At 36.8% G+C, this 21422-nt stretch overlaps 2 protein-coding genes across 3 annotated transcripts; one reads left to right on the top strand and one right to left on the bottom strand.

The window, feature by feature from the left end:
* Positions 1-48: 48 nt before the first annotated feature.
* Positions 49-6994, bottom strand: LOC134309120 (ankyrin repeat and MYND domain-containing protein 2-like). Its single transcript, XM_062990744.1, has 11 exons — positions 6874-6994; positions 6438-6541; positions 5786-5850; positions 4494-4632; positions 3682-3780; positions 3422-3582; positions 2965-3179; positions 2740-2863; positions 1828-1956; positions 1516-1645; positions 49-454 (listed from the first exon to the last, which is right to left on the bottom strand). Exons 1-11 carry the CDS (start codon positions 6885-6887, stop codon positions 303-305), a joined length of 1332 nt encoding a protein of 443 aa, XP_062846814.1. The 5' UTR covers positions 6888-6994; the 3' UTR covers positions 49-302.
* Positions 6952-20603, top strand: bzw2 (basic leucine zipper and W2 domains 2). 2 transcript variants are annotated; one of them, XM_062990745.1, is made up of 12 exons: positions 6952-7010; positions 9299-9369; positions 10706-10882; positions 12323-12426; positions 13206-13271; positions 16109-16244; positions 16656-16765; positions 17260-17430; positions 18585-18731; positions 19442-19580; positions 19663-19785; positions 20247-20603. In XM_062990745.1, exons 2-12 carry the CDS (start codon positions 9306-9308, stop codon positions 20273-20275), a joined length of 1266 nt encoding a protein of 421 aa, XP_062846815.1. In that variant the 5' UTR covers positions 6952-7010; positions 9299-9305; the 3' UTR covers positions 20276-20603. The 2 variants fall into 2 exon arrangements, with proteins under 2 accessions (XP_062846815.1, XP_062846816.1); XM_062990746.1 differs by lacking the exon at positions 6952-7010 and adding an exon at positions 8967-9050.
* Positions 20604-21422: the final 819 nt, after the last annotated feature.

The raw sequence follows: 21422 nt of genomic DNA, 5'->3' as shown, positions 1-21422 counted from the left end.
TGGAGCTGATAAAATGGACAGTGAGTGTAGAAACAAGGAGGTGGTTTTAATGTCATGGCTGATCGTGAATGCGTTATGTGTTTTTTCTGCTGTATGTGGCTTTTTTATTATTATAATTTTTTTTTTTATTCGCAGTATCTTAACTCTGATAAGTGTAGCACTAACATAAGCGTTTATTCTTTTACACTGCTAAAAACTAAATCCTGAGGGGGCAACTGTTTCTTTAAATAGCAATACAGATTATTTAACAGGCATGATGATACAGCAGAAGTCAGATAGTCAAAGGTGGTGTGTGGTCTTCTTCAGTCCTGAAAGCCAGACATTGCCCCTGAGGAAGCATCCGAAGGAACAGGATAGTTCTCGCAAAAAAACTGTTTACATTCAAGCTCCGCAAACCCCAAACAGAGGCCCAATAATGAGGTGCAGTTCCCCTCTACAGCTGTGTGCTCATCATCTGTAGACACGGAAAAAGTAGTAGTGTTTAGTGCACAGTAGAGGAAGCACTTACCTAAACATGAATCAAGTGCAAGTTCACACTTGCACATCTCATGAGCAGCTATGAACCAATATAAACATAACTAAACTAAAAACATAAAACCTTTTATGTTTTTACAAAATAATAAAAAATAATTTTGTAATACAAAACTTACTCTGTCTTATTAATTCATTATTAATCAGTTTAACAAATTTTATATTCATGCTGACATTTAAAATTAAAAAATTAAAATAAAACCAGTGTTTTTAAAAATGGTTTTAAGACTAAGATCACTTTTAAGAACTACAACCTTGAATCTTAACAGTTAGAAGTTGGAGCATTTTTACTTTTTTTTTTTTCATCCCACTTTAGTGCATCCAATTTCTGCCTGTCAATCATCCTCTCACTAATGCTGGCCCCTGCTCCTGATTGGGGAGCACGAGGCTGCTCCACGCCCCCTCCAACACGTGCACAGCAATCGAACGTCTTATCACCTACACTTGACGAGCGCAGTGCAGTACAGCGCTGTGTACGGAGAGCCACACCCTCTTCCGCACTCCTTTCCCATCTCCGTGCAGGCGCCACCAACCAGCCAGCAAAGGTCGTAATCACACTAGTCTGAGAGAGAGTCCCCATCCGGCTTAATCCCGCCCCTATCTGAACAACAGGCCAATCGTTGTTCATGTGGCTGCTCAGCCTCATCCAGTAGGCAGAGCCGAGATTCGATACGATGTATTAGAGATCTCAGCTCTGGTGAACAGCGTGTGTTTTTACCGCTGCGCCACAAGGTTTTTACATTTGAACACAACATTAAAAGAGGCACTGCAGTTGCAGCCTAGCGGTTAAGGTACTGGACTAGAAATCTAAAGGTCGCTGGTTCAAGCCCCACCACTGCCAGGTTGTCACTGTTGGGCCCTTGAGCAGGGCCCTTAACCCTAAATTGCCCATACTGTATACTGTCACACACTGTAAATCGCTTTGGATAAAAGCGTCTGCTAAATGCCAAAAATGTAAATGTTATGCGTAAGTAAACATTTTACCATGTTTTACAATTTTGCACAAACTTGAAGGATTTTTATTTTGGAGTTTTCTCTGCCCCCGCAGTGTATTACACACTTCCTTATGTGTAAACCAGTGCAACTCTTGGCATGCCTGGCCACAGTAGACAACCTGAAAAACACCAAAGTGGCAGACAGGAATAAGCTGGTTTGTTTGACACTTTTGCTCACATGTACCCACAGATCTTATGTTTTAAATAAACTGAAATACTATGCACATAAGTCAGTTAAAAAACTGAAATGAACTGGCACAAATGTAGGATTGTGTGTTAGTAAGAAAAGAACTCTCAGTACCATTTCGCAGAAGGAACACTTCTTGTCAGCTCCCCTCTCACCACACGTGGCACAGAACTCAGCATCACTGAAGGCCATCTGACCCGTTAATGCCTGGGTTAGAACTGAAAAGGCTGAAGAGGACTTTTCCTAGAAACAATAAGCAGCAAATGAATTTGCAGAATATACAGTAAATAATGTACTTATTTTTCTGCCACATTTATATTCCAGAAGAAGAGGTAATTATGTTTTGCAGATGCATTTTAAATAGGAAATGAATGTTTAAAAAAATGAACAGAGATGGGTGGGGGGAAAACCACTGTGGAATCAGATTGCCACCATTTTTATTAATTAGGTCTATTTCGTTTTACGTTTCATTTTGATGCATTGTTTGTGTTGCCTGGGTTGTGGTAAAAATCATGGACAAAAAGCAGGTTGCTTGAAAAAAAGTTTGAAAAACCCTGGCCTAGCCTACCCCTAACTTTACTTCAGAAGTATAAGAGAGCACTGGCAAGTAACTGTATGCTTTTAAATCAGAGGTTTAAGGGACAATAAAATTTGGTCAAATACTAAATATTTGGTAACAGTAAGGGGTCGCAAATATAAGTGGCCAGCCACAGTTTTCTTAATCCCCACTAGAAATTAGGCAAGATTCAGGAGACCTGACTAAGCAATTTATTCTGGTCCGAGCTGTGATCTGTTTCTGGTGTTACCCGGAAACACTGGGCACAAGGCAGAAATATACTATTGGAGCCAGGTGATTTCATAGCAACACTCATGCATAACCTTCAATTATAAAATGAATGTTTAAAAAACAAAGTGACAAATTCTGTCTGTTTGTTACAAAATACACCCATTTTTTTTGCAGGAGTGGATGCAGCATTTCAGCAAAGTAAAGTAATAAAGGTTATGAAGTCAAACACTCTTACTAACAATTTCCACAGGACCCAGCTGGTGCAACAGTGTTGTCTCACAGTAGGGAAACGTCTGTATACAGTCCTGAATAAATTTCTCCTGGTACTCAGGAAAGCCATCACCATCTCGTCCTTTTAAAAGGCTGTTAAAAGGACACATACATCATTCCTTCTTGTAAAACTATTATGTTCTCTAGTGATATTACACTGAAGAGGTTTTTGTGATGCTTGATGATTGCATTACCTCCTAAGAAGAGCATCTAGTTTGTCATCACACTCCTGCAGGTAAGCCAGGCACTTTTGGAGCACATAGCTGATGTAGTGCATCTTCAAAGCCAGCACTTCATTCATGTCCTGCTGTTTTACACACTGTTCACACAGCAGATCCATCACTCTGTAACATTTCTCCAGAGCCACTTCATCCACAAGGAGTGGGTCTTCTTTCACCATCATTACCATCTGGCACAAAAAGCAGGCAGATGTGTGGCATCAGAACAAAGTAGAGTAATTGTTACAACTATAGTTTCTAAATGTTTGGATTTAATTACATAGTCATTATGGATTTAATTACATAGCACTTGTACAGTTTGTAAGCCACATCTATATATATTGACTTTGCAAAACAAGAAAAGAATTTGAAAAGCTTTAATTATTGAATACATCTAAATTCAAATCACAAATACATCATAAATAAAACCAACCTTGACAGGGTTGAGGTTTGTGGTCATGATGATTTTATGCAAAGGTCCTGCCAGTTTGGGAGGCAGTATAGGTTCCATCTCTACACCCTGGGGTCTGGTGTAGTACTCTAATCTTGTCCGTGAGAAAAAGTTATTAATTACTGTCACACAGTCGTGCTGGCCTGGCAACATGGAAAAAAAATTGAAATGTCTGCCGGGTGCTTCATTTGTACAGTTTAAGGTTGTAAGCTGTGTTTGCTTTTACATAGAATATTGCTTACCTACAAAAGCTGCCATTTGAGCTGCAGTTCGTCCTACTGAGTTGACTGGATCTGTTTCTGCTCCAGCATCCAGCATCATCGACGTAATCTCAGCATTACCTAAGCATGTAGTATGTAACAACAGCTTGGATAATTCTGTCAAAATACAAGTGAGCTAAAAATAGTAACATGGTCAGTTAGGTATTATATAACATCACATCAAATTAGATCATGCATATAGTATTACGCTTGATAATCCAGATTGACTGGGATTTTTAATAAAACATGGGTAAGAAAATATTTCTTTACTTGGTTAATTAGGATTATTGCAAAAAGAATACCATAAATGTCCAAACTAATATTTAAGTAAATTCCAACAAAGAATGTAAGTATTCAAAAAATGTTAATGTTAATCAATTTTAACCAAACTCTTAGAGTAGTATGTTGGCATTTACATTTTCTTTTGTATTAATTCCACTTAAAGCATAATCTATCATTTATAGTGGTAAACATGCCTCTGTCCCAACTGTCAGTGAAAACATGTTAAATCGTTTTAAAGGTTCAAAAGAAGTAACAAATTACAGTTTGTTCTGCTCCAGCAGCTGTGTTTAAACTGTGTTTATAGACATGCAAATACCCATATACACTTGCTCTGAGGTGGACACAACTGTATTTTTATTTTAAGCACTTATTTAAAATAAGATTACAGATTAGCATGGGGTATGCTAGAGTACAGAGTATGCTTTCAGCCATCTTTACCTACCTGTGAGGTCAATAATGCTGGACCTGACTGTGAACTAACCTGTCACCAGAAAATATATGTGTGTTGTTACCTGAGAGACTGGCGAACATTAGAGCAGTATAGCCATACTCATGCTCATTACAGTTGACATCGGCTCCATGTTGCAGCAGCAACCTGCATATGTCTGCTTGACCTTTATATGCAGCATGCATAAGAGGACTCATGCCATTCTGAAGGACAAAATAATGGGTTTAGGAACTAAACTGGAACAGTTATTATTGCTGTTATTTCCTATGTGAATATTTAAAACCATTATTTTTGCCAGAGTGTTTGTAGCACATATTAATTTTTTTGTTTTAATTCCTATTTGAGCTGCTTATTGGCCAAAAAATTAAAAAATGGTTGGTGGCAAATTGGTGGCATGAAGTGCATGCAGCACATCTTACTTTGACAGGGTTTTTTGTGATAAGCTTTTTAACCTTTCTCTTTTTTGTCAGAAAAGTCTGATGTAGCCTGGTTACATCAAGTGTCACCTTTTAATAACTCCTTTGAGCTGTCAGACCGGCTCTCAGGAGTCTCCGCCATATGTCTTACAATGGGGAACATGTGCTGTCAAGTCACTCTATCAGGCACTACATATTTTCAGCAGGTAAATAGCATACTGACGGACAGAACTCTTAGATTTTGAAAGAAAAGTTCTTATATAAAGAACAACTTATATAAAACCAATACAAAATACATATATTACATTAAACAGAATAAAAAGATACAGCAGTAATATATAAACTCTAGAATTACTGGGGAAACAATTACAGTGGGCATTAATCTTAACATTTCAGCTTAAGATATTTTTGATAATTAAATACAAATTTAATAACAATATAAACATTGCCTGCAAACAAAGTACACACTTGGATGTGTACATAAAAAAAGTTTTGTTGCAATCAAAAACAATTTTTCGTACTAGGTGTGAAAATGCAATAAAAATGACAGAAACTAAAATAATTCAAAGAAAGGATTGTCAACAAAATATTTTAAGTTATCCATGCATGGTGCTAACTTGTCTTAACAATACAGAGTAGGGTTTCTATTTAGCAGTAAAATATATAACAGACTATAACAGTTATATAACAGACTGTCAAATATATCCAATATTCTAAGAAAACACATAAAGCATATTTAAACACACATTTTTTTTAAATCAGTAATTGTATACCCACAAACTTCATCTGTATGGTAATGTAGCTTATAAAAATAATGAATCTACATATCAGATAGGTCTTCCTAAAAAAGTGTCTGGTGAGTGTATTCTGAATAGTTGTATTCATTCAAAATGCTACAACATTATAGTACCAATGTGCCAAAGAAATAATTTACTCTTACCTCATCCAAACAGTTAACACACACTTCTTTACTGTTAAGAAGCTGTAAAGCTGATTGCACATCCCCTGCACAAAATAATCACTGATCAAATATCAATTAATACTTTCCAAACTGCTAACTTCACATGTAAAGTAATAAGGGATTACAGTGACATTCATTCTCCAGTTTTTTCAGCACCCTCAGAAAAAAGAAAAGTAAGTTTAGACCAGCCGAAAAATGTCAGATGATAGAATTATAGTACAGTAGTACAAGAGATAAGTCAGTGTTTCTTGCTATAATAATTGCAAGTCAGATTACATTATGCTAAGAAATACCAATTGTTTACTGTTAATATTTCTCTTATGTTCACCCTGTGACTCTTTCAGAGAAGAGACAGCAGTAAGAGCAGGTGACATGGAGATGATTAAGAAAAGGATTACATATTAAAGATGAAATAGTTGGACAAAGAGCAGAACAGAGCAAGTGTACTTAATAAATTAATAGTAAGTTCAACTCATGTTAGTGAATTTGCAAAATCTGTATTTTATAATGGCAGAAAACTCCACCTCGTAAAGTTGCCCCCCATGTTCAGTTCACAACATACATACTAAATAAAAGTTTTTATGTTTATTTAACCAAGAGGTAGAAAAGGTTTAAGACTGAAGCTTGATACCTGCAGCAGCAGCCTGGAGCATCTCTTTTTCTGCTTCTGTTAAATCTCCTCTTTTCCTTATAGATCTGCTCTGTTCCACTGTTATGTTAACTTCCATTTTAACACTAACAAAAAAAATCTGTCAGTGATACAGTTGTATATATATTTTTAAGCAACTTGCCTCATTCTGCAGTGTAGGGTAATTTATTTAAACTGAGCACTCCTCAACTTGTAATAAGCTCCTGGAGCCAGTAGCATGGTAGAAAAGTCGCTCTGGGCTATACCATTCTCAGAGTGCATCAGGGGACACGATTGATGCGATTTGCAGCAAAGTAACAATTATTTGTATGTGAGTGCTATTTTTCCTGCTATTTGTGAGTATTTGTTTACAGTACACTATGTAAATTCGGTTATTTTTAACGTAAAACTAGCTTTATAATTCTCGATTAACCCCTACCTCTTGCAGAACATGGATTAAGCTGAGTACGTTTGACTGAAACCTCGCAGTAACGCGCTCATTCGCTGTTGCAGTGCAGTCCTCAGCGGTCGGTTGTTTTTATTATACACTCTTCACTTACTTCGCATTACTGTCAGGTAATTCCTCTTTTTACTCAGTGTGTTATGTTGAGTTTTATTATTATTTTGAACCAAAGGTGTGCTATTTTACTGGGGTTTGTTTACTTTTCGTCACCTGAGCTACAGGTTTGACTTTTCAGCAGACTGTGTAAAGCAGAGCTGCGTGATGCGACAGTAATATTGATAAAAAACCATAGGGTAAATTTGACTTTACTTCTAGGCTTTTACAAGGTGTTAATTTGTTAAACACCCACAAAAACTCTGTATTTATGCAAATAATGTAATGTTAGTATGCATTTGTGTTAATTTTTAATATTTATTATTGTAATAATTATAAGTCTGGCTTCTTTGTTTACCAGTGGTAATCAAAAATATTCATTAAGAAATATTAGGGCCTTCCCCAAACTGTTTCCACAAAGTTGAAACATACAATTGTCCAAAATGTCTTGGCATGCTGATGCTGATGCCAACCACTGTAAAACAACCCCATTCCAGGATCCTCCCTTCACAAAACTTTAGAGTTGGCACAGAGTTGGCAGGTAACGTTCTCCTGACATTCACCAAAACCAGACTCCTCCATCAGACTGCCAGATAGATAAGCATGATTGTCATGCCACAGAACATGTCACCACTGCTCTAGAGTCCAGTGGTGGCATGCTTTACATCACTCCACCAGCCATATGGCATTGTGCTCAGTGATGTAAAGCTTGCATGCAGCTGCTCGGCCATGGAAATCCATGCCATAAAGCATTTGGCACACAGTTTTTGACCCATTTTTGTTTTTACAAATGTTTATAAAGACAGACTACATGACTAGATGCTTGAAATATACACCTGGCAATGGAAGTGGAATTAATGTTGTTGCATTATTGGGATATCAATGCTTTCTGCAACTGTTTTGTAACCAATATAAATTATTAAACATCTATTTATTTAAAAAAATGTTTTTTATTCATTTATAGGGTTACTATTGAACTGTAAAATATGTGTTTTGATGACTTCATGCTTTACAGTTTAGAGAAGCACTGAAAAAAATCAGGGCAGGTTAAAGCTGTTGTGAATGCAGCGCTTGCTGAGCTGATTTATTTTGTGACTTTTTAAGTTCAAGAAGGCTAAAATGGAATGAGCTGGCTTTGTTCGTAGGTACAAAACTGCCTGAATTTGTAAAACACTTAAACTTCAGTGACATCTTAGATACCAAACTGATGTTTTATAGCCTACCAGTAGCACTATCAATAGTGGTCTATAAAATCCAATGTTCAAATATGGCATGTTTCCACAGCATATTTGCTTCTGCGATAACTAGAATTGCCTGTTTTGTAGATATGCATGGGCAACATAATAGATTTTGCTGTGTTACAATTCTGTTTGTTTTAGTCAAAAGGCCATTCATGTTGGGATGTGCCAATTCTATATTTTGCTAAACAGTGTATTCCAAACTTGGCACCTGCTCCAAACTTGGCACCGTAAAGCTTATAATCAATCTTGTTGCTGTTCACATGGACAAAGAAAATGGCATTTAGGTGAGAGTTCTGTAATCAGATAAAACATTGATGTTTTATGGCACCAATATGCACACTGTAGGACAATCCACCTTGCAACATACAGAAGCTGAAGGACCTGCTGGAAATGCCCTGGTACCAGATACCTTCGGTCTTGTGAAGTCCATGTCTCGATGGGTCAGAGCTGTTTTGACAGCATATTAGGCAGGTTATTCCTATTGTTCTGGCTCATCAGTGTATGTTTGGCTGGAAAGGAAGAATGTTTCTGCAAATCCAGACAGAAGCTGATGTAAAGAGTGACATTATCTTAAGCCGTGTGTTAGTGTTTATGGGCACGTGCACAGTCTCAGACTGGGAGCTGGGCTGGGACATGTCCTTGCTGTAATACAACACATGTCCCAGTCCTGAGTGACTGAAGTTTACACCATCAGGGATAAGCCTCTCTATATTTAGCACTACGTGGTGCCAGCTTGGACAGAACAGTCACTTTCTGCAAAACAGCTCACAAAGACACGCACATTACCCTCAATATTTATTGGAGTGGATATTACAGCTGGTAAGATTTTTAAACAGTATGCTTTAACTTTATTATGTTCTATTTCAGCTTGGCATTTAGGAAAGTGTAACAGTGTTAATGCGTGGTAAAGAACTGGGCACCAAAAAGCTTGCTGCTATCATTCCACTATCTGCTACACTTTTGAAAAGATTTTAATTAGTCTTATGATGTGGGATCAGGTTTTCAATACCTGCATGAACCTTTGGCCCCTTTTTTATAGATCAATCTTTCTGTTTATTTCTTTTTAGGACTTTTATGAATACCGGCAAGCAGCAGAAGCCAGTGCTTACAGGCCAGCGGTTTAAGACCAGGAAAAGGGGTGAGACTTTTGTTTTACTCCTTTTTTGCAAACAATATAAAAACACCGGATAGTCTAAATAGTCATTAATAGTTTAAATAATATGTTTTTTAAATGTTTATACTCTGTATATACTTAGCATTGCCATGGGATGCAGCAATAAATTTTATTGAGTAAAGAAGCAAAGAAAGATTGTCCACTTTAATACTTTGCCTCTTAAGCTGCAAGCAGTTCTTTAAGAGAAAATCCTCCAGTTAGCCACAATGGAAAAACTAGCCATGTGTCTTTTTTGTTCTTACGTAACATAAAATATACACACTATGAACAAGGTAGTTAACTTTTTTTATAATAGTCTACAATATTATGCTGTCTTAAAGTAAAGCTTTCCATTCTCATTTCACACAGCTTACTGCAACTGCTTTCTAACTAGCAAACCTTGTGATGTAATCACTGATTCAACAGCAACATTGCGACAATACAGATCTAAAGCCTAATTTAGTTCAAAACATAAACCTTTCATAGCGTAATCCTTTACATCATTATTTCCCAAATAAATTCCAACACACTTAAAGTGGACAAGAAACATCCTAATTTCATTGGTTTTATTTAAAGAATTATATGAAGTTGACTTGTATCCAAGTTTGTCTAGGCACTACACCTGCACATACAGTCCCACGAGGCTCTCTGCCTTCCATTAATAGCCTGTTTGTGTCCAACAGTGTTTGCTTGTTCTTGCACAACACTGGGCTGTACGTCTGCAGGCCCCCTGCCATCTAATTGGTGCTGTCAGTTGTTTACCCACCACACAAATCAGGGAATAGAGAAACTATGAAGTCTTGCATTTGCACATGTGTAGGCAGCTTTGAAGCTTTGATTAACAGGTTAGCCTGATAGCTGACAAAGAACTGTGTTATTAAAAAGCTCATTTAAATTCATTTCCAACAGCTGACTCTTTATTTGAACTGCAGCTAGTGAGGTGTTATGACAATTAGTGGGGTGTTAGTAGCCTGTGACTGATGGGGGCGTTTAAAAAGTATTAGAATATTGGGTGTTAGAATTTACACATAATCATTAATAGAATATTTTATTTAGAACAAATAGCTCTTCTCTCAGTTTAAATCAACCTTCAACTCTTACAAATAAATTTAAATGACATTTTTAACTGACAGCACTGAACAGAGACTTCTTAGTCAGTTATTGGTTAATTGTTACATGGCTGTTATTGACTTTTTAATAATTGCAAAGCATATTGTAATTGCCTTGTGTAGAATTATAATTACAGTCTGCTGTTTATTTGTATCAGATTTGAATCTTGTGTGCTTCATGGTCACCAGTTGGCTCTGTTTCTATATTGCAGATGAAAAGGAGAAGTTTGAGCCCACAGTTTTCAGAGATACAATTGTTCAGGGACTCAACGAAGCTCAGGGTGATCTCGATGCTGTAGCCAAGTTTTTGGATGTCTCTGGTTCGAGACTGGACTACCGTCGCTATGCCGACCCTTTGTTTGACATCCTTATTACCGGGAGCATGCTTGGTAAGACATTGGGCTGTTCTGAAGCTTACTGATTTTATTTGGTCTTTCCTGTCATACTGTAACTATTAGATATTATTCTGATGTGATGTGTAAACTCTTGATGTTACATTTATCCCTGTTTTTGTAAATGTAATGAATACCAGAAATTACCAACCTTAGCTGCTTTGCACTCAGTTACTGTCTCCTAGTATCATTCTGCTTGGTCATGGTTAGGCTGCTTAGGCTGCTTAGGCTGTCTGTGTAAACCCTATTATAGCAAATTGGTTTACTGTCAGTCTATAAAAAGTCACACTAATAAAGTCAACACATGAGAGACAGCAGCCCAGTTGTGCCTTGGTGTACAAATTATCCCTGAGATTTGTCTAGAATTCCATCTGTTGCAATCTGAATTATTTTAAAAGAGTTTGGATAGGCATGCCCCTGGGTCTGTAATGACCCACAATTTACACAGCATTGCCATGGAAAAAAAGAAGACACAAAGACTAAGCAACTGTTTAAAACAGTGGCCATTCTAAAAGATCTCCAAAAGTCTTGTGCAGAGATACGTGAGCCTTTTGGATAAACAACCATATCTGCAGTACTCAGTACGGACCTTTTTGGAGTTGCAACATGTTATTCTTCCCAATGGCAGGGGCAGGGATTTTAAAAATTACAGCCAAAACCCTGACCTAACCTCTGCCATCAAGAGTGGGATAAACTGCCCAAATCCAGGTGTTCAAAGCCTGTAGAGATGTATGTCCAAGGTGACTTGCAGCTGTAACTTATACAAGGTATTAAATAAAGGGTCTAATTACTTCTGTGAATAAGATGTTTTAGTTTTTGGTTGTTTATTAATTTTTGAAAACCTCTAATAACACGTCTGTGAGCTGTCAGTGTTGGTCCCAAGCCCAGATTAAAAAAAAAAAATAGAAAGGAGGGTGGCCTCAGGAACGACACCCAGCATAAAAACTTTAGATGTATATTTTTAATCTATGTTTAAGCTACTTTTATTTGCTAAGAAATCAAATGTTTCCATGTGGGAACTTCTCATCCAAATGTGGCACCAATGAACAGATGCTGATCAGCAAATAACAAAAAGATGTTATGACAGATGTGTCAGGTTGCTTTTTCATACATTAACATTTCAATTGAAATATTCTTTTAAATAAAAAGACAACTGAAACCTTTAAAGCTGTTGTATTTTAAAAAACAGTACTGAGATGCTTTTTATAGAGAACAGTATACATGCTGGACATATACCAACATCACCAGATATAATTAAGTACCAGCATGGTAACATTGTGTGTTTGAATTTCTTTTGAAGTCAAAGCTGTATTCCTGTACAAAGCTCATGAAAAAACAGCACATTTTTTATTTAATTAGCGTTTTAAATCATCCAAAAAAGTTGATGTTAATAATAATGTATTGCATTTTAACATCAAACTTATCCTTTTGTCCTAGCTCCTGGAGGAACACGCATTGATGATGGGGACAAAACCAAGGTGACTGTGCATTGTGTTTTTACCGCAGAGGAAACTCATGCTGCTGTTCGCAACTATGCTCAGGTACACAGCACCCTGCTAAAGAATTGTTTCTGACTGTGTCAGGAATACATTTGACCAGTCCAGAATGCCATCCTAAACAGTAAGGCAAGTTAAACAGTAAGGCAATATGTAAAAAAATAGTTGGTACAACGGTCAGTATGGGTTATCTGGTATCACCCCCACATCTACAAAACATGCATCAAGCAGATTAGCTGCTCCAAATTGCCCCTAGGTGTGAATGAGTGATTAAATGGGTGAGTGTGTGGTATATAATGAATTAACACAATCCGAACAGTGTTGCTGTATGGTGTTAGACCCACTGAAACCCTTTTTCTAGAAAAGCTGTTATACAAAATAAATAAATGTCCTGATTACATAATCTGGTAATAGTTTAGCATTATTATTGACTGATGAAAAACTTATGTTAATAACGAAGTGCAAAAAATGCCATTAATAAATAATAAATTGTTGATTTCTGAGACGAGGATCGAACCCAGGTCCCCAGGACCTGTGTTTCTGTGCTGCACTAGCAGCTGTGCCATTCTAAAATAAAAATGCAACCTGTTTATGCCCTGAACATGTGTCTGTGTATTCCAGAGCATCACCACCTGTTTACACACTATCTTAGATTATATTTTAATATAGTTTTAATATTTTGCTACTAAATTAGGTTACATTGTGGTAAATATTTATTTGTGATGGTTACATATTTTGTCTTTATTTTTATGCTTTCTGACATTTTTGATTGGTCACCCATGTAATACATTTATTCTCTTTCACTTGATTGTATTTATATGCAGGTTTTCAATAAGCTTATCAGGAGATACAAATATTTGGAGAAGGCTTTTGAGGAGGGAATTAAAAAGGTATTCATCTTCTCTTTCGTGCTGCTGTTTTAAAACAGACTTGGTTACACACTGCACACTGCTGCATTAAAGAACTCAAGCTTCATCAGCACTACCGCTGCTGATATCTGTTTAATGTGCTGTGTAGTTTGCAGTATGTGATTTGGAATGCAGTCATATGGCCATTTTCCATTGCATGGTATCTCACAGTACAGTACAGTATGCTATGCATCTAATCCAGAAATATCCATGTTGTACCTAATGTAATGTCATTAGTTTCCGATTGCACAATGGTACTTGGGGAAAGTAGGACATGGTTGCTAAAAGTGAGGCTGTTACAGACCAAACCAAACTGTAAAAATATCAATAGCACCTGCTTTGGTCTTTGGTTTGCCATGCTGCAGTTGTTGAAGCCCAGTGATGAATTGGCATTAACATTTCCAAACAACAAATACATTTTTTGAGGTCATGGGGTCATCCAGGTCCACCAGTAACCACTGAGCGCAAAGCAGAAATATCCTGGACAAGGTGCCAATCTCTGGCAGGGCTTCAGGGCATGCCCCTTCTTCAGACATGGTAAGTCATATCTGCATAAACTCCTGGGTGGTCAAAAGCATAGCTGAGTTTCGAACTTGGATCTCAGTGGTAGTGGGTTAGTGTAATACACCACTCCACAACCAATGTACCCAGTATTTGAATTAAAAACAACAAAAAAAACAGCTTACCAACTGTTAAGCACAGGGTGTGATCTATAATGCTCTGAGCTTTCATGGCAGCCAGTAACACAGAAAATAGTCCACAGGCAAAAAAGAACAGATTTTATTTAATATCAAGGAATATTAATCAAAGAAGGTCAAGCTGTCTAGTAAATGCTGTCAAATATTTTCTCAGTCCAAAGTCTAACTCCCACAGTTTAAAAACATGCAGTCAGGCTAACTGGAGATACAAAAAAAATTGGTGTGTGTGTGTCCGTCCTGTGATGCACTGCTGATATGTCCAGCGTGCTTCTTACCTTTCGCCCAGTGAATCGTACCCACCATGACTCTGACCAGGAAAAAGCGAATGAATGAATATATAATTTTTTACATTACATATTAAATACATACCTGTGTAATACTTAGATAATGTAATATAGTCAAGCAAATATACAATGTATTTACGAAGCTGATCACATCTGAAGAGGATTAATTGTGCTTATGCATTTTAATGAGCATATTTTACAGTAACCAAGAGACTGATTGGCATGAAGGACAGCCAGTCTGTCTTATTAAATTATCCTGTTAGTGTTGATTTCCAACTTCAAATTCATTTTTGACAAAGCTGTAAGCATCATCAGATTGTGTGGATATGTATTTGTCTGGTCCAATTAAAGTCTAATAGAAAACAACTGTTAGATAAGCATATATGCTGTGTTTTTGCAATTGTTCAAGCACAAAATCAAATCACACACACTATCTGGACCACAGTTTGTGGACATGTAACCCTTTGTTATTTAAATCTTCACTTTTAAAAACAGAAGCATTAATATGAAGTCCCCTCCTTGTGGCCACCACTCTTCTGTAAGCCAGGTCTTCTCCAACATCAAAGTTGTTTAGTGGGGATGAGGTCTTTTCACACAAGGTTAACTAACCCTTTTCATAGATCTAGCGCACAGGGGCAAATTCATAAAGCTGCAAGCATTTAGTGGATTTTATTAACCTGTTAGCAATGTGTGTGGAGGATTTGAACTCAATAATTAGCAGTGTGTCAATTTTGTTAATACTCGCCGCTCAGGTGGCGCAGCGGTAAAAAGACACGCTGCAACCAGGGCTGGATTCTGAGTACCTTGTGTCGAATCCAGCTCTGCCTTACCGGTTCGAGGCTGAGTGGCTGTATGAGCAACAATTGGCCGGTTGCTCAGTTGGGGGGTGGGACAAAGAACCGGATGTGGGTCTCTCCCTGTCAGAATGTGATTACGACCTCTGCCGGCTGATTAGAGGCGCCTTCACGGAGATGAGGAAGAGTGCCCTTAGGGTGTGTCTCTCCGCATGCAACGCTAGGTGGTGCCACACTCATCAATGTGTGGGTGGCAAAAATGCATCCGGCTGCTGCCCATGTTTCGGAGGGGATATGGGTTAGCTTCGATCTCCTCGGTCAGGGCAGGGTTCGGCATAGACAGAGAGGAAGCGCGATGCAAATTGAACAATTGGATGCGCTAAAGGGGGAAAAAAAGGGGGGAAAATTGGTAATACTCTTGTTTAATGAACTCATGTTTATGAAATTGCAAGTTTGCTAGATTTATTCAGATGTTAACCACTGGAGGGGTTTACTCGGCTGTTTAATCTTATAAACCCCATTTCCAAAAAAGTTGGGACGTTTTGTAAAAAGTAATAAAAAGAAGAATCTGTGATTTGTTTATTATTTTACATTTTTCATTTACCTGACAAAAGTTAAAAAAAAATCCAATGTTTTTACTGATCAACTTCATTGTATTTTTAAATATATGCACATTTAGAATTTGATGCCTGCATTACACTCTTATTTCACTCTTATTGTTCATTTGTCTCAACATTTTTTTGCAGGCTTGAAATTTTACAGGTTTAAATATTTACTAAGTACAATGATGAGTGAAAACACTGGAAATATTTCCTTTCTATTTTATCAATTAAAAAAATTTGACAATTTAACAAATCACTGATTCTTTTTTTTTAATTCTGTGTTATACAAAACATCCCAACTTTTCTTGGAAATGGGGTTTGTATATAGAAAAATACATTTGACATGTATTTAGGAAACCAAACGGGGGCAGTTATTTATTTGTTTAAAGCTGATCATCATGCCGATCATGTGCTTATGTATTTTCTGTTTCTTTTACACAGCTGCTACTCTTTCTGAAGGCCTTCAGTGAGTCTGAGCAGGCAAAACTGGCCATGCTGACAGGCAGTCTGTTAGCCAACTGCACACTACCACCAGCTATCATTACCAGCCTCTTCAGTGAAAATGTAGTGAAGGAAGGTGTGTTTATAACTAATAGCATTTACAATAAGCATTTAGTAATAAGAACACTCGCATTAGAATCACTAATAAAACCATGTTGTAAAAATGATTTTTTTATAAAACCTAAAGTACGTTTTTCAGAAAGAAAATGTAGATAAAATTAACATAAAATTAACTACTAATAATGCTAATAATATGAGTAATAATGATATTGCCACCTCTCCCACATATCTGTTGTATTATACAATATCTATCTTGTCTTGCTATTATTAGCCCACCCTACACAGTAGGGTATGCTATCATTTGCTACGCTGTTCTTTAGTAATTGCCAGTATTACTTTTCATGGTGTTAATTATAAAAAAAAAAAACATGTCTTTAATTGCCTGGTCTGCTAATAATTTGCTTTTGAACTTTTTATATCAATGCAGGTATTGCTGCTTCTTTTGCAGTGAAGCTGTTTAAGGCCTGGATTACTGAGAAAGATGCAAATGCAGTGACTTCAGCCCTAAGAAAGGCTGGCCTGGATAAGAAACTCCTAGTATGTTACATGCAAAACTATAGATGATATTTAATATTTTTAAGGTTTTATAAAGTATCATTAAGACCTGTAAAGATACTCATGCAAAGAAAATAGCAATAGTCAATTGCTTGGCCAATCACTTCACTTAAAATTCATGAAGGATTTTAAAATTGCAAGATGGGAAATTCTCAGGAGCAATGGGTAAAGATTGCACCACAATGAACACAAGTGCAAATGTTTTGGTGTCTGAATATTTTTTTTTTTTTTAAACATCTTTATTAACGATGGTAATTATGTATTTTTGAATACATGCAAGTATTCCAAACAGTTTGTTGAATGCTACTATGTCTACTTCTCTGTTACATTTAACAGATTTAGTCATTATTCAACATTTACAGAACACTATTGTTGCCATGCATTATTAGTTGGCCCAAATGTAATCTTTAAGCCAAATGAAATCTTTCTTATGTTTTATTCTGGTTTTAATAAAGCCAATATTGTGATCTACTCAGGAACTCTTTCCTGCCAACAAGCAGAATGTGGAGCACTTCTCAAAGTATTTTAACGAGGCTGGTTTGAAGGAGCTGTCTGAATTTCTGCGTGTGCAGCAATCACTGGGCACCCGCAAAGAGCTGCAAAAAGAACTGCAAGAACGTCTGTCTCAGGAGTACCCCATCAGAGAGGTGAAACATACCCGGATTCATAAACTGATTCTTTTAGTAATGATTTTGTTTTCTTCATTTTATTTATCTTTTTTTTATTGTTTCCGCTTAAGTAATTTCAGTGCGTACAGGGCCAAAAAAACTGGAACAGTAGAAAAACAGACTACAATGATTTTATAATAATGTTATTATTTAACTAACTTTTGTGTGTGTGTGTGTATATATATATATAAATATATATATATATATATATATATATATATATATATATATATATATATATATATATATATATATATATATATATATACTGTATATACACATACATGCTTGTTTTAAATTTGACACTAAAACAGGTTTACCAGTGTTTTAAATCACCTTTCCTGCTCGATATTACCCCTTTAGCTGCTCTACAGTACAGGCATTTATGGCATTTAGCAGATGCTTTTATCCAGAGTGTCTTACAGTTGTGCCCGAATACAATGCAAGCAACTGGGTGCTATGGGCCTTGTTCAGGGGTCTAACAATGACAGACGACTCGGTTAAAGTATCTCTGAAACCGCAAAGGGTGCTTATAGGCAGCCCTGGTGAGTATCCACCATGTGGTCTGAGGAGAAAGAAGCCACAAATCACTGACAGGTGTCCAAAATAAGAAGGCTTCAGTTTGTTTCGATCTTAGCTTTAAGTAAAAAGTTATATTTTATTTGGTCGAGGATCCATTTGGTTTGTCTTTTTTGCCGTCCAGTGTACTCTCAACAGGGTTTGCCAGCACCAAAGTTCAAAGGCATTGATATACTTTCTATCCTGCATTTTAATTGTCAAGCTTTACATCCATAAAGAACCACAAAAACGACCATAGTCTGGTCAATTCTGATATTCATAGTCCATACAAAGTGCCCTTTAGTATATGCCATTTTACTATTCAAATGAAAATCATATATTATATGACTCATCGACATTTATGTTTTGTTTTATAGTTATGGTTATATTTAGTATTAATATTTGTTCATATTTGTCAGTTACGAAGTCATTGTTTAAGGTGAGTGCAACATTGATCTTGGGGCCTGGTTTCAATCCTTGTCTCAAGATTTTTTAAAAATACAGATGTTCTGTGAACTGGAAATGTAAAGAAAGATTTGATGTGTAAACTGTGTACATCTCTTGTTATGTGTTAGATAGTGGTGTATGTAAAGGAGGAGATGAAGAAAAATGATCTTCAGGAGCAGGCTGTGATTGGTTTACTCTGGACCTGCCTGATGAATGCTGTGGAGTGGAACAAGAAGGAAGAGCTGGTCACTGAGCAGGCCCTTAAACATCTAAAGGTACTTGCACAATTCTGTTGCCCTTTGTATATAAAATTCTTGCAGATTTAATTTTACACTGTATGTATCAAATATGTATGTAGACAATTAAAGCCATGTTTTCTGATATGATTTACTGGTGTTTTACTACATGTTTAGAATATTAGGATGTTAACTGACCCTTCAGGATTTTAGGATGTTGCTGTCTCTTCAGCTTGTCATTGGCTGAAGGAAAATACTTGCAATAAATTCATTCTCATACACCAGTTACCAAACAACCTAGACATGAGATTGCAAGGTGCAGAAGATTGACCCACTGTGGCTACCTCTAACGGGAACCACTTAGCTTAGCATGTTTTTCTGTACATGATACAAATTTGTGTGGTAACCCAGAACAGGCTCTGATTGGACATGTGTCGGTGGGGACGTATGGTGATCCGGCTCTGCTTGATAAGGTCGGAGGTGGTGCAGCTGATTCGCAATCGGGAATTGGAAACGGCTAAATGGGAGATAATGGGGAAATAATTATTGCTAATGACTTTGCTGCATTGGTTATGTTGCACTTAGGGCCTTAAATGGCCAGTTTGGCCTTAAATGCCTTATTTGTTATTTTGGTTAAAAGCATAATTTGGTAAAAGATACGTATGTAACTGCAGTATTTCATTAGTATACTGTGTGACCAGTCTCAACATTATCTCAGTTTTTCACTCTGTGATCGTGCACTCTTTCAGCACTACGCCCCTCTGCTGGCTGTGTTTAGTACTCAGGGCCAATCAGAACTCGTCTTGTTGCTGAAGATTCAGGAGTACTGCTATGACAACATCCACTTCATGAAGTCCTTCTCCAAAATTGTGGTGCTGTTCTATAAAGGTAAATATATGACCACTTCAACCTTGTTTAATGACTGTATTCAAATATCTGGAGATGTAATATTGTATTCCTCTGTTCTTAGCTGATGTCCTTAGTGAGGAAGCCATCTTAAAATGGTACAAAGATGCCCATGCTGCTAAAGGTAAAAGTATATTTCTGGAGCAGATGAAGACGTTTGTGGAATGGCTGCAGAATGCAGAGGAGGGTATGTTGTTCTTAGCTTTGCTTTAAAGTGCATGTTCACCTATCTGGTACATAGATGCACTGATTATTAATAGAGTACACCTATCATACAGATGAATTGTGGGTATACATTTATAGAAAGGGACACCATAGAAACCACACTTACCAGATAATGTGTGGGTGGTGGCCCATTTTCAGCACTGCAACGACAATTACATGATAACATGGTAGTCTGTAGTGTTCTGGATTAAATTTGCATTGTTGTTGTTTTTTTATGTGTTGTGTGGCCTATTTATTAGGAACACAACCTTTTAGCATCTATATTGACTTGTATGTATTAAATTGAAAGCCTATTTAAGACCTGTTTTCAAGCATGTGTGTTTATCATCCTCTAATCAGTAAATTTACGTACCAGATAGGTTTAACTAATAATAAAGTTCTCTGAACTGAAATTGTGTGTGTGTGTGGCATTCTTTTCAACAGAGTCTGAATCTGAGAAGGAAGATGATTAGCAATCATGAGGCTGAAGTTCAGTACATCTTACACTTTAAGGCCAGCCTGCTAGTGCACTGTAGTTTCTATTTTATCGTGTTTGCCTAGAGAAGATATAGACACATGAGCACATGGAGAAAAGCCACAGAACTACATACTCTACAAGGTACAGAACACATCAAAGAGGTATCCTTTTATAATACACAGCACACATTCTGTATCAATGCTGTTTAAGTGTTGTGTGAATCAGCTTCTGCTGTAGATTTTCATTTTATTTAAATAGCTTTTATTTGTGTATTTATAACTTGGTTTATTTATTTAATAATAAAAGATGTTTTTAATGTTGAATTTCTTGAAATGTATTTTAACTAAATCCAAAAGTACATATAAGGCAATGTGTCTTAATCTTTTGTTAGTGAACATATGTCTGAGATCGTTAAGGTAGAGCTATAGCTGAGTTCACATTACTAGTGATTATTTCACATATTGACCTACTCACTGGGATGTTACTATTTTGGCCTACATTTGATCTACTTGAAATGCATGGTGGAAACTGGTAGCACCTTGGCAAAGAGTTACCAACCGTCATATATTGTTCTGCATATTCCAATAATTAGCAGTCCTTAAAATTAATTTATTGTTTTGTTATTAAACATGTTTATAACCAGCCAGTGGCAGACATGTGCAAATGAACATGCTATACTCAAGTACATTTACACCATTTAGCAGAAGCATAATTATCCATAATGACTTTCAAAAGCAAAATACAATACCAAAACAAAAGACAGTAAAATAACTGAATAAACGAATTATAAAACTCACAGCCTGAAGCAGAATTGGAGACTAGAAAAGACAGGTAACCACATTACTGGAGCAGAAACACTTCATAGGATCATCAGGTCGATGAACAAGGACAGCCTCAATAATAAAGAGTGCTTGGGTATGAATCTGCCAGCTATTCAGTTCACCATTGAGTACTACACAAACACTCGCCACAGAAATCAGACAGGGTTGCAGAAAACCAGTAGCAGCAAAAGAGAACTGCACTTTGCATTCAAGTACACTTTCTTTACCTACAAGGCCAAACCAAGCATGGCAGGTAGGGGGTTTTACAGTACCCCAGTCGGTTGCTGTCACATTGGGCGCCATGACCAACCAAGGCGGGCA

This window comes from Trichomycterus rosablanca, chromosome 2, assembly GCF_030014385.1.
Source record: "Trichomycterus rosablanca isolate fTriRos1 chromosome 2, fTriRos1.hap1, whole genome shotgun sequence".
Lineage (NCBI taxonomy): Eukaryota > Metazoa > Chordata > Actinopteri > Siluriformes > Trichomycteridae > Trichomycterus > Trichomycterus rosablanca.
The sequence above is the reverse complement of the archived record's forward strand: the minus strand, read 5'-3'. Positions and strand labels throughout refer to the sequence as shown.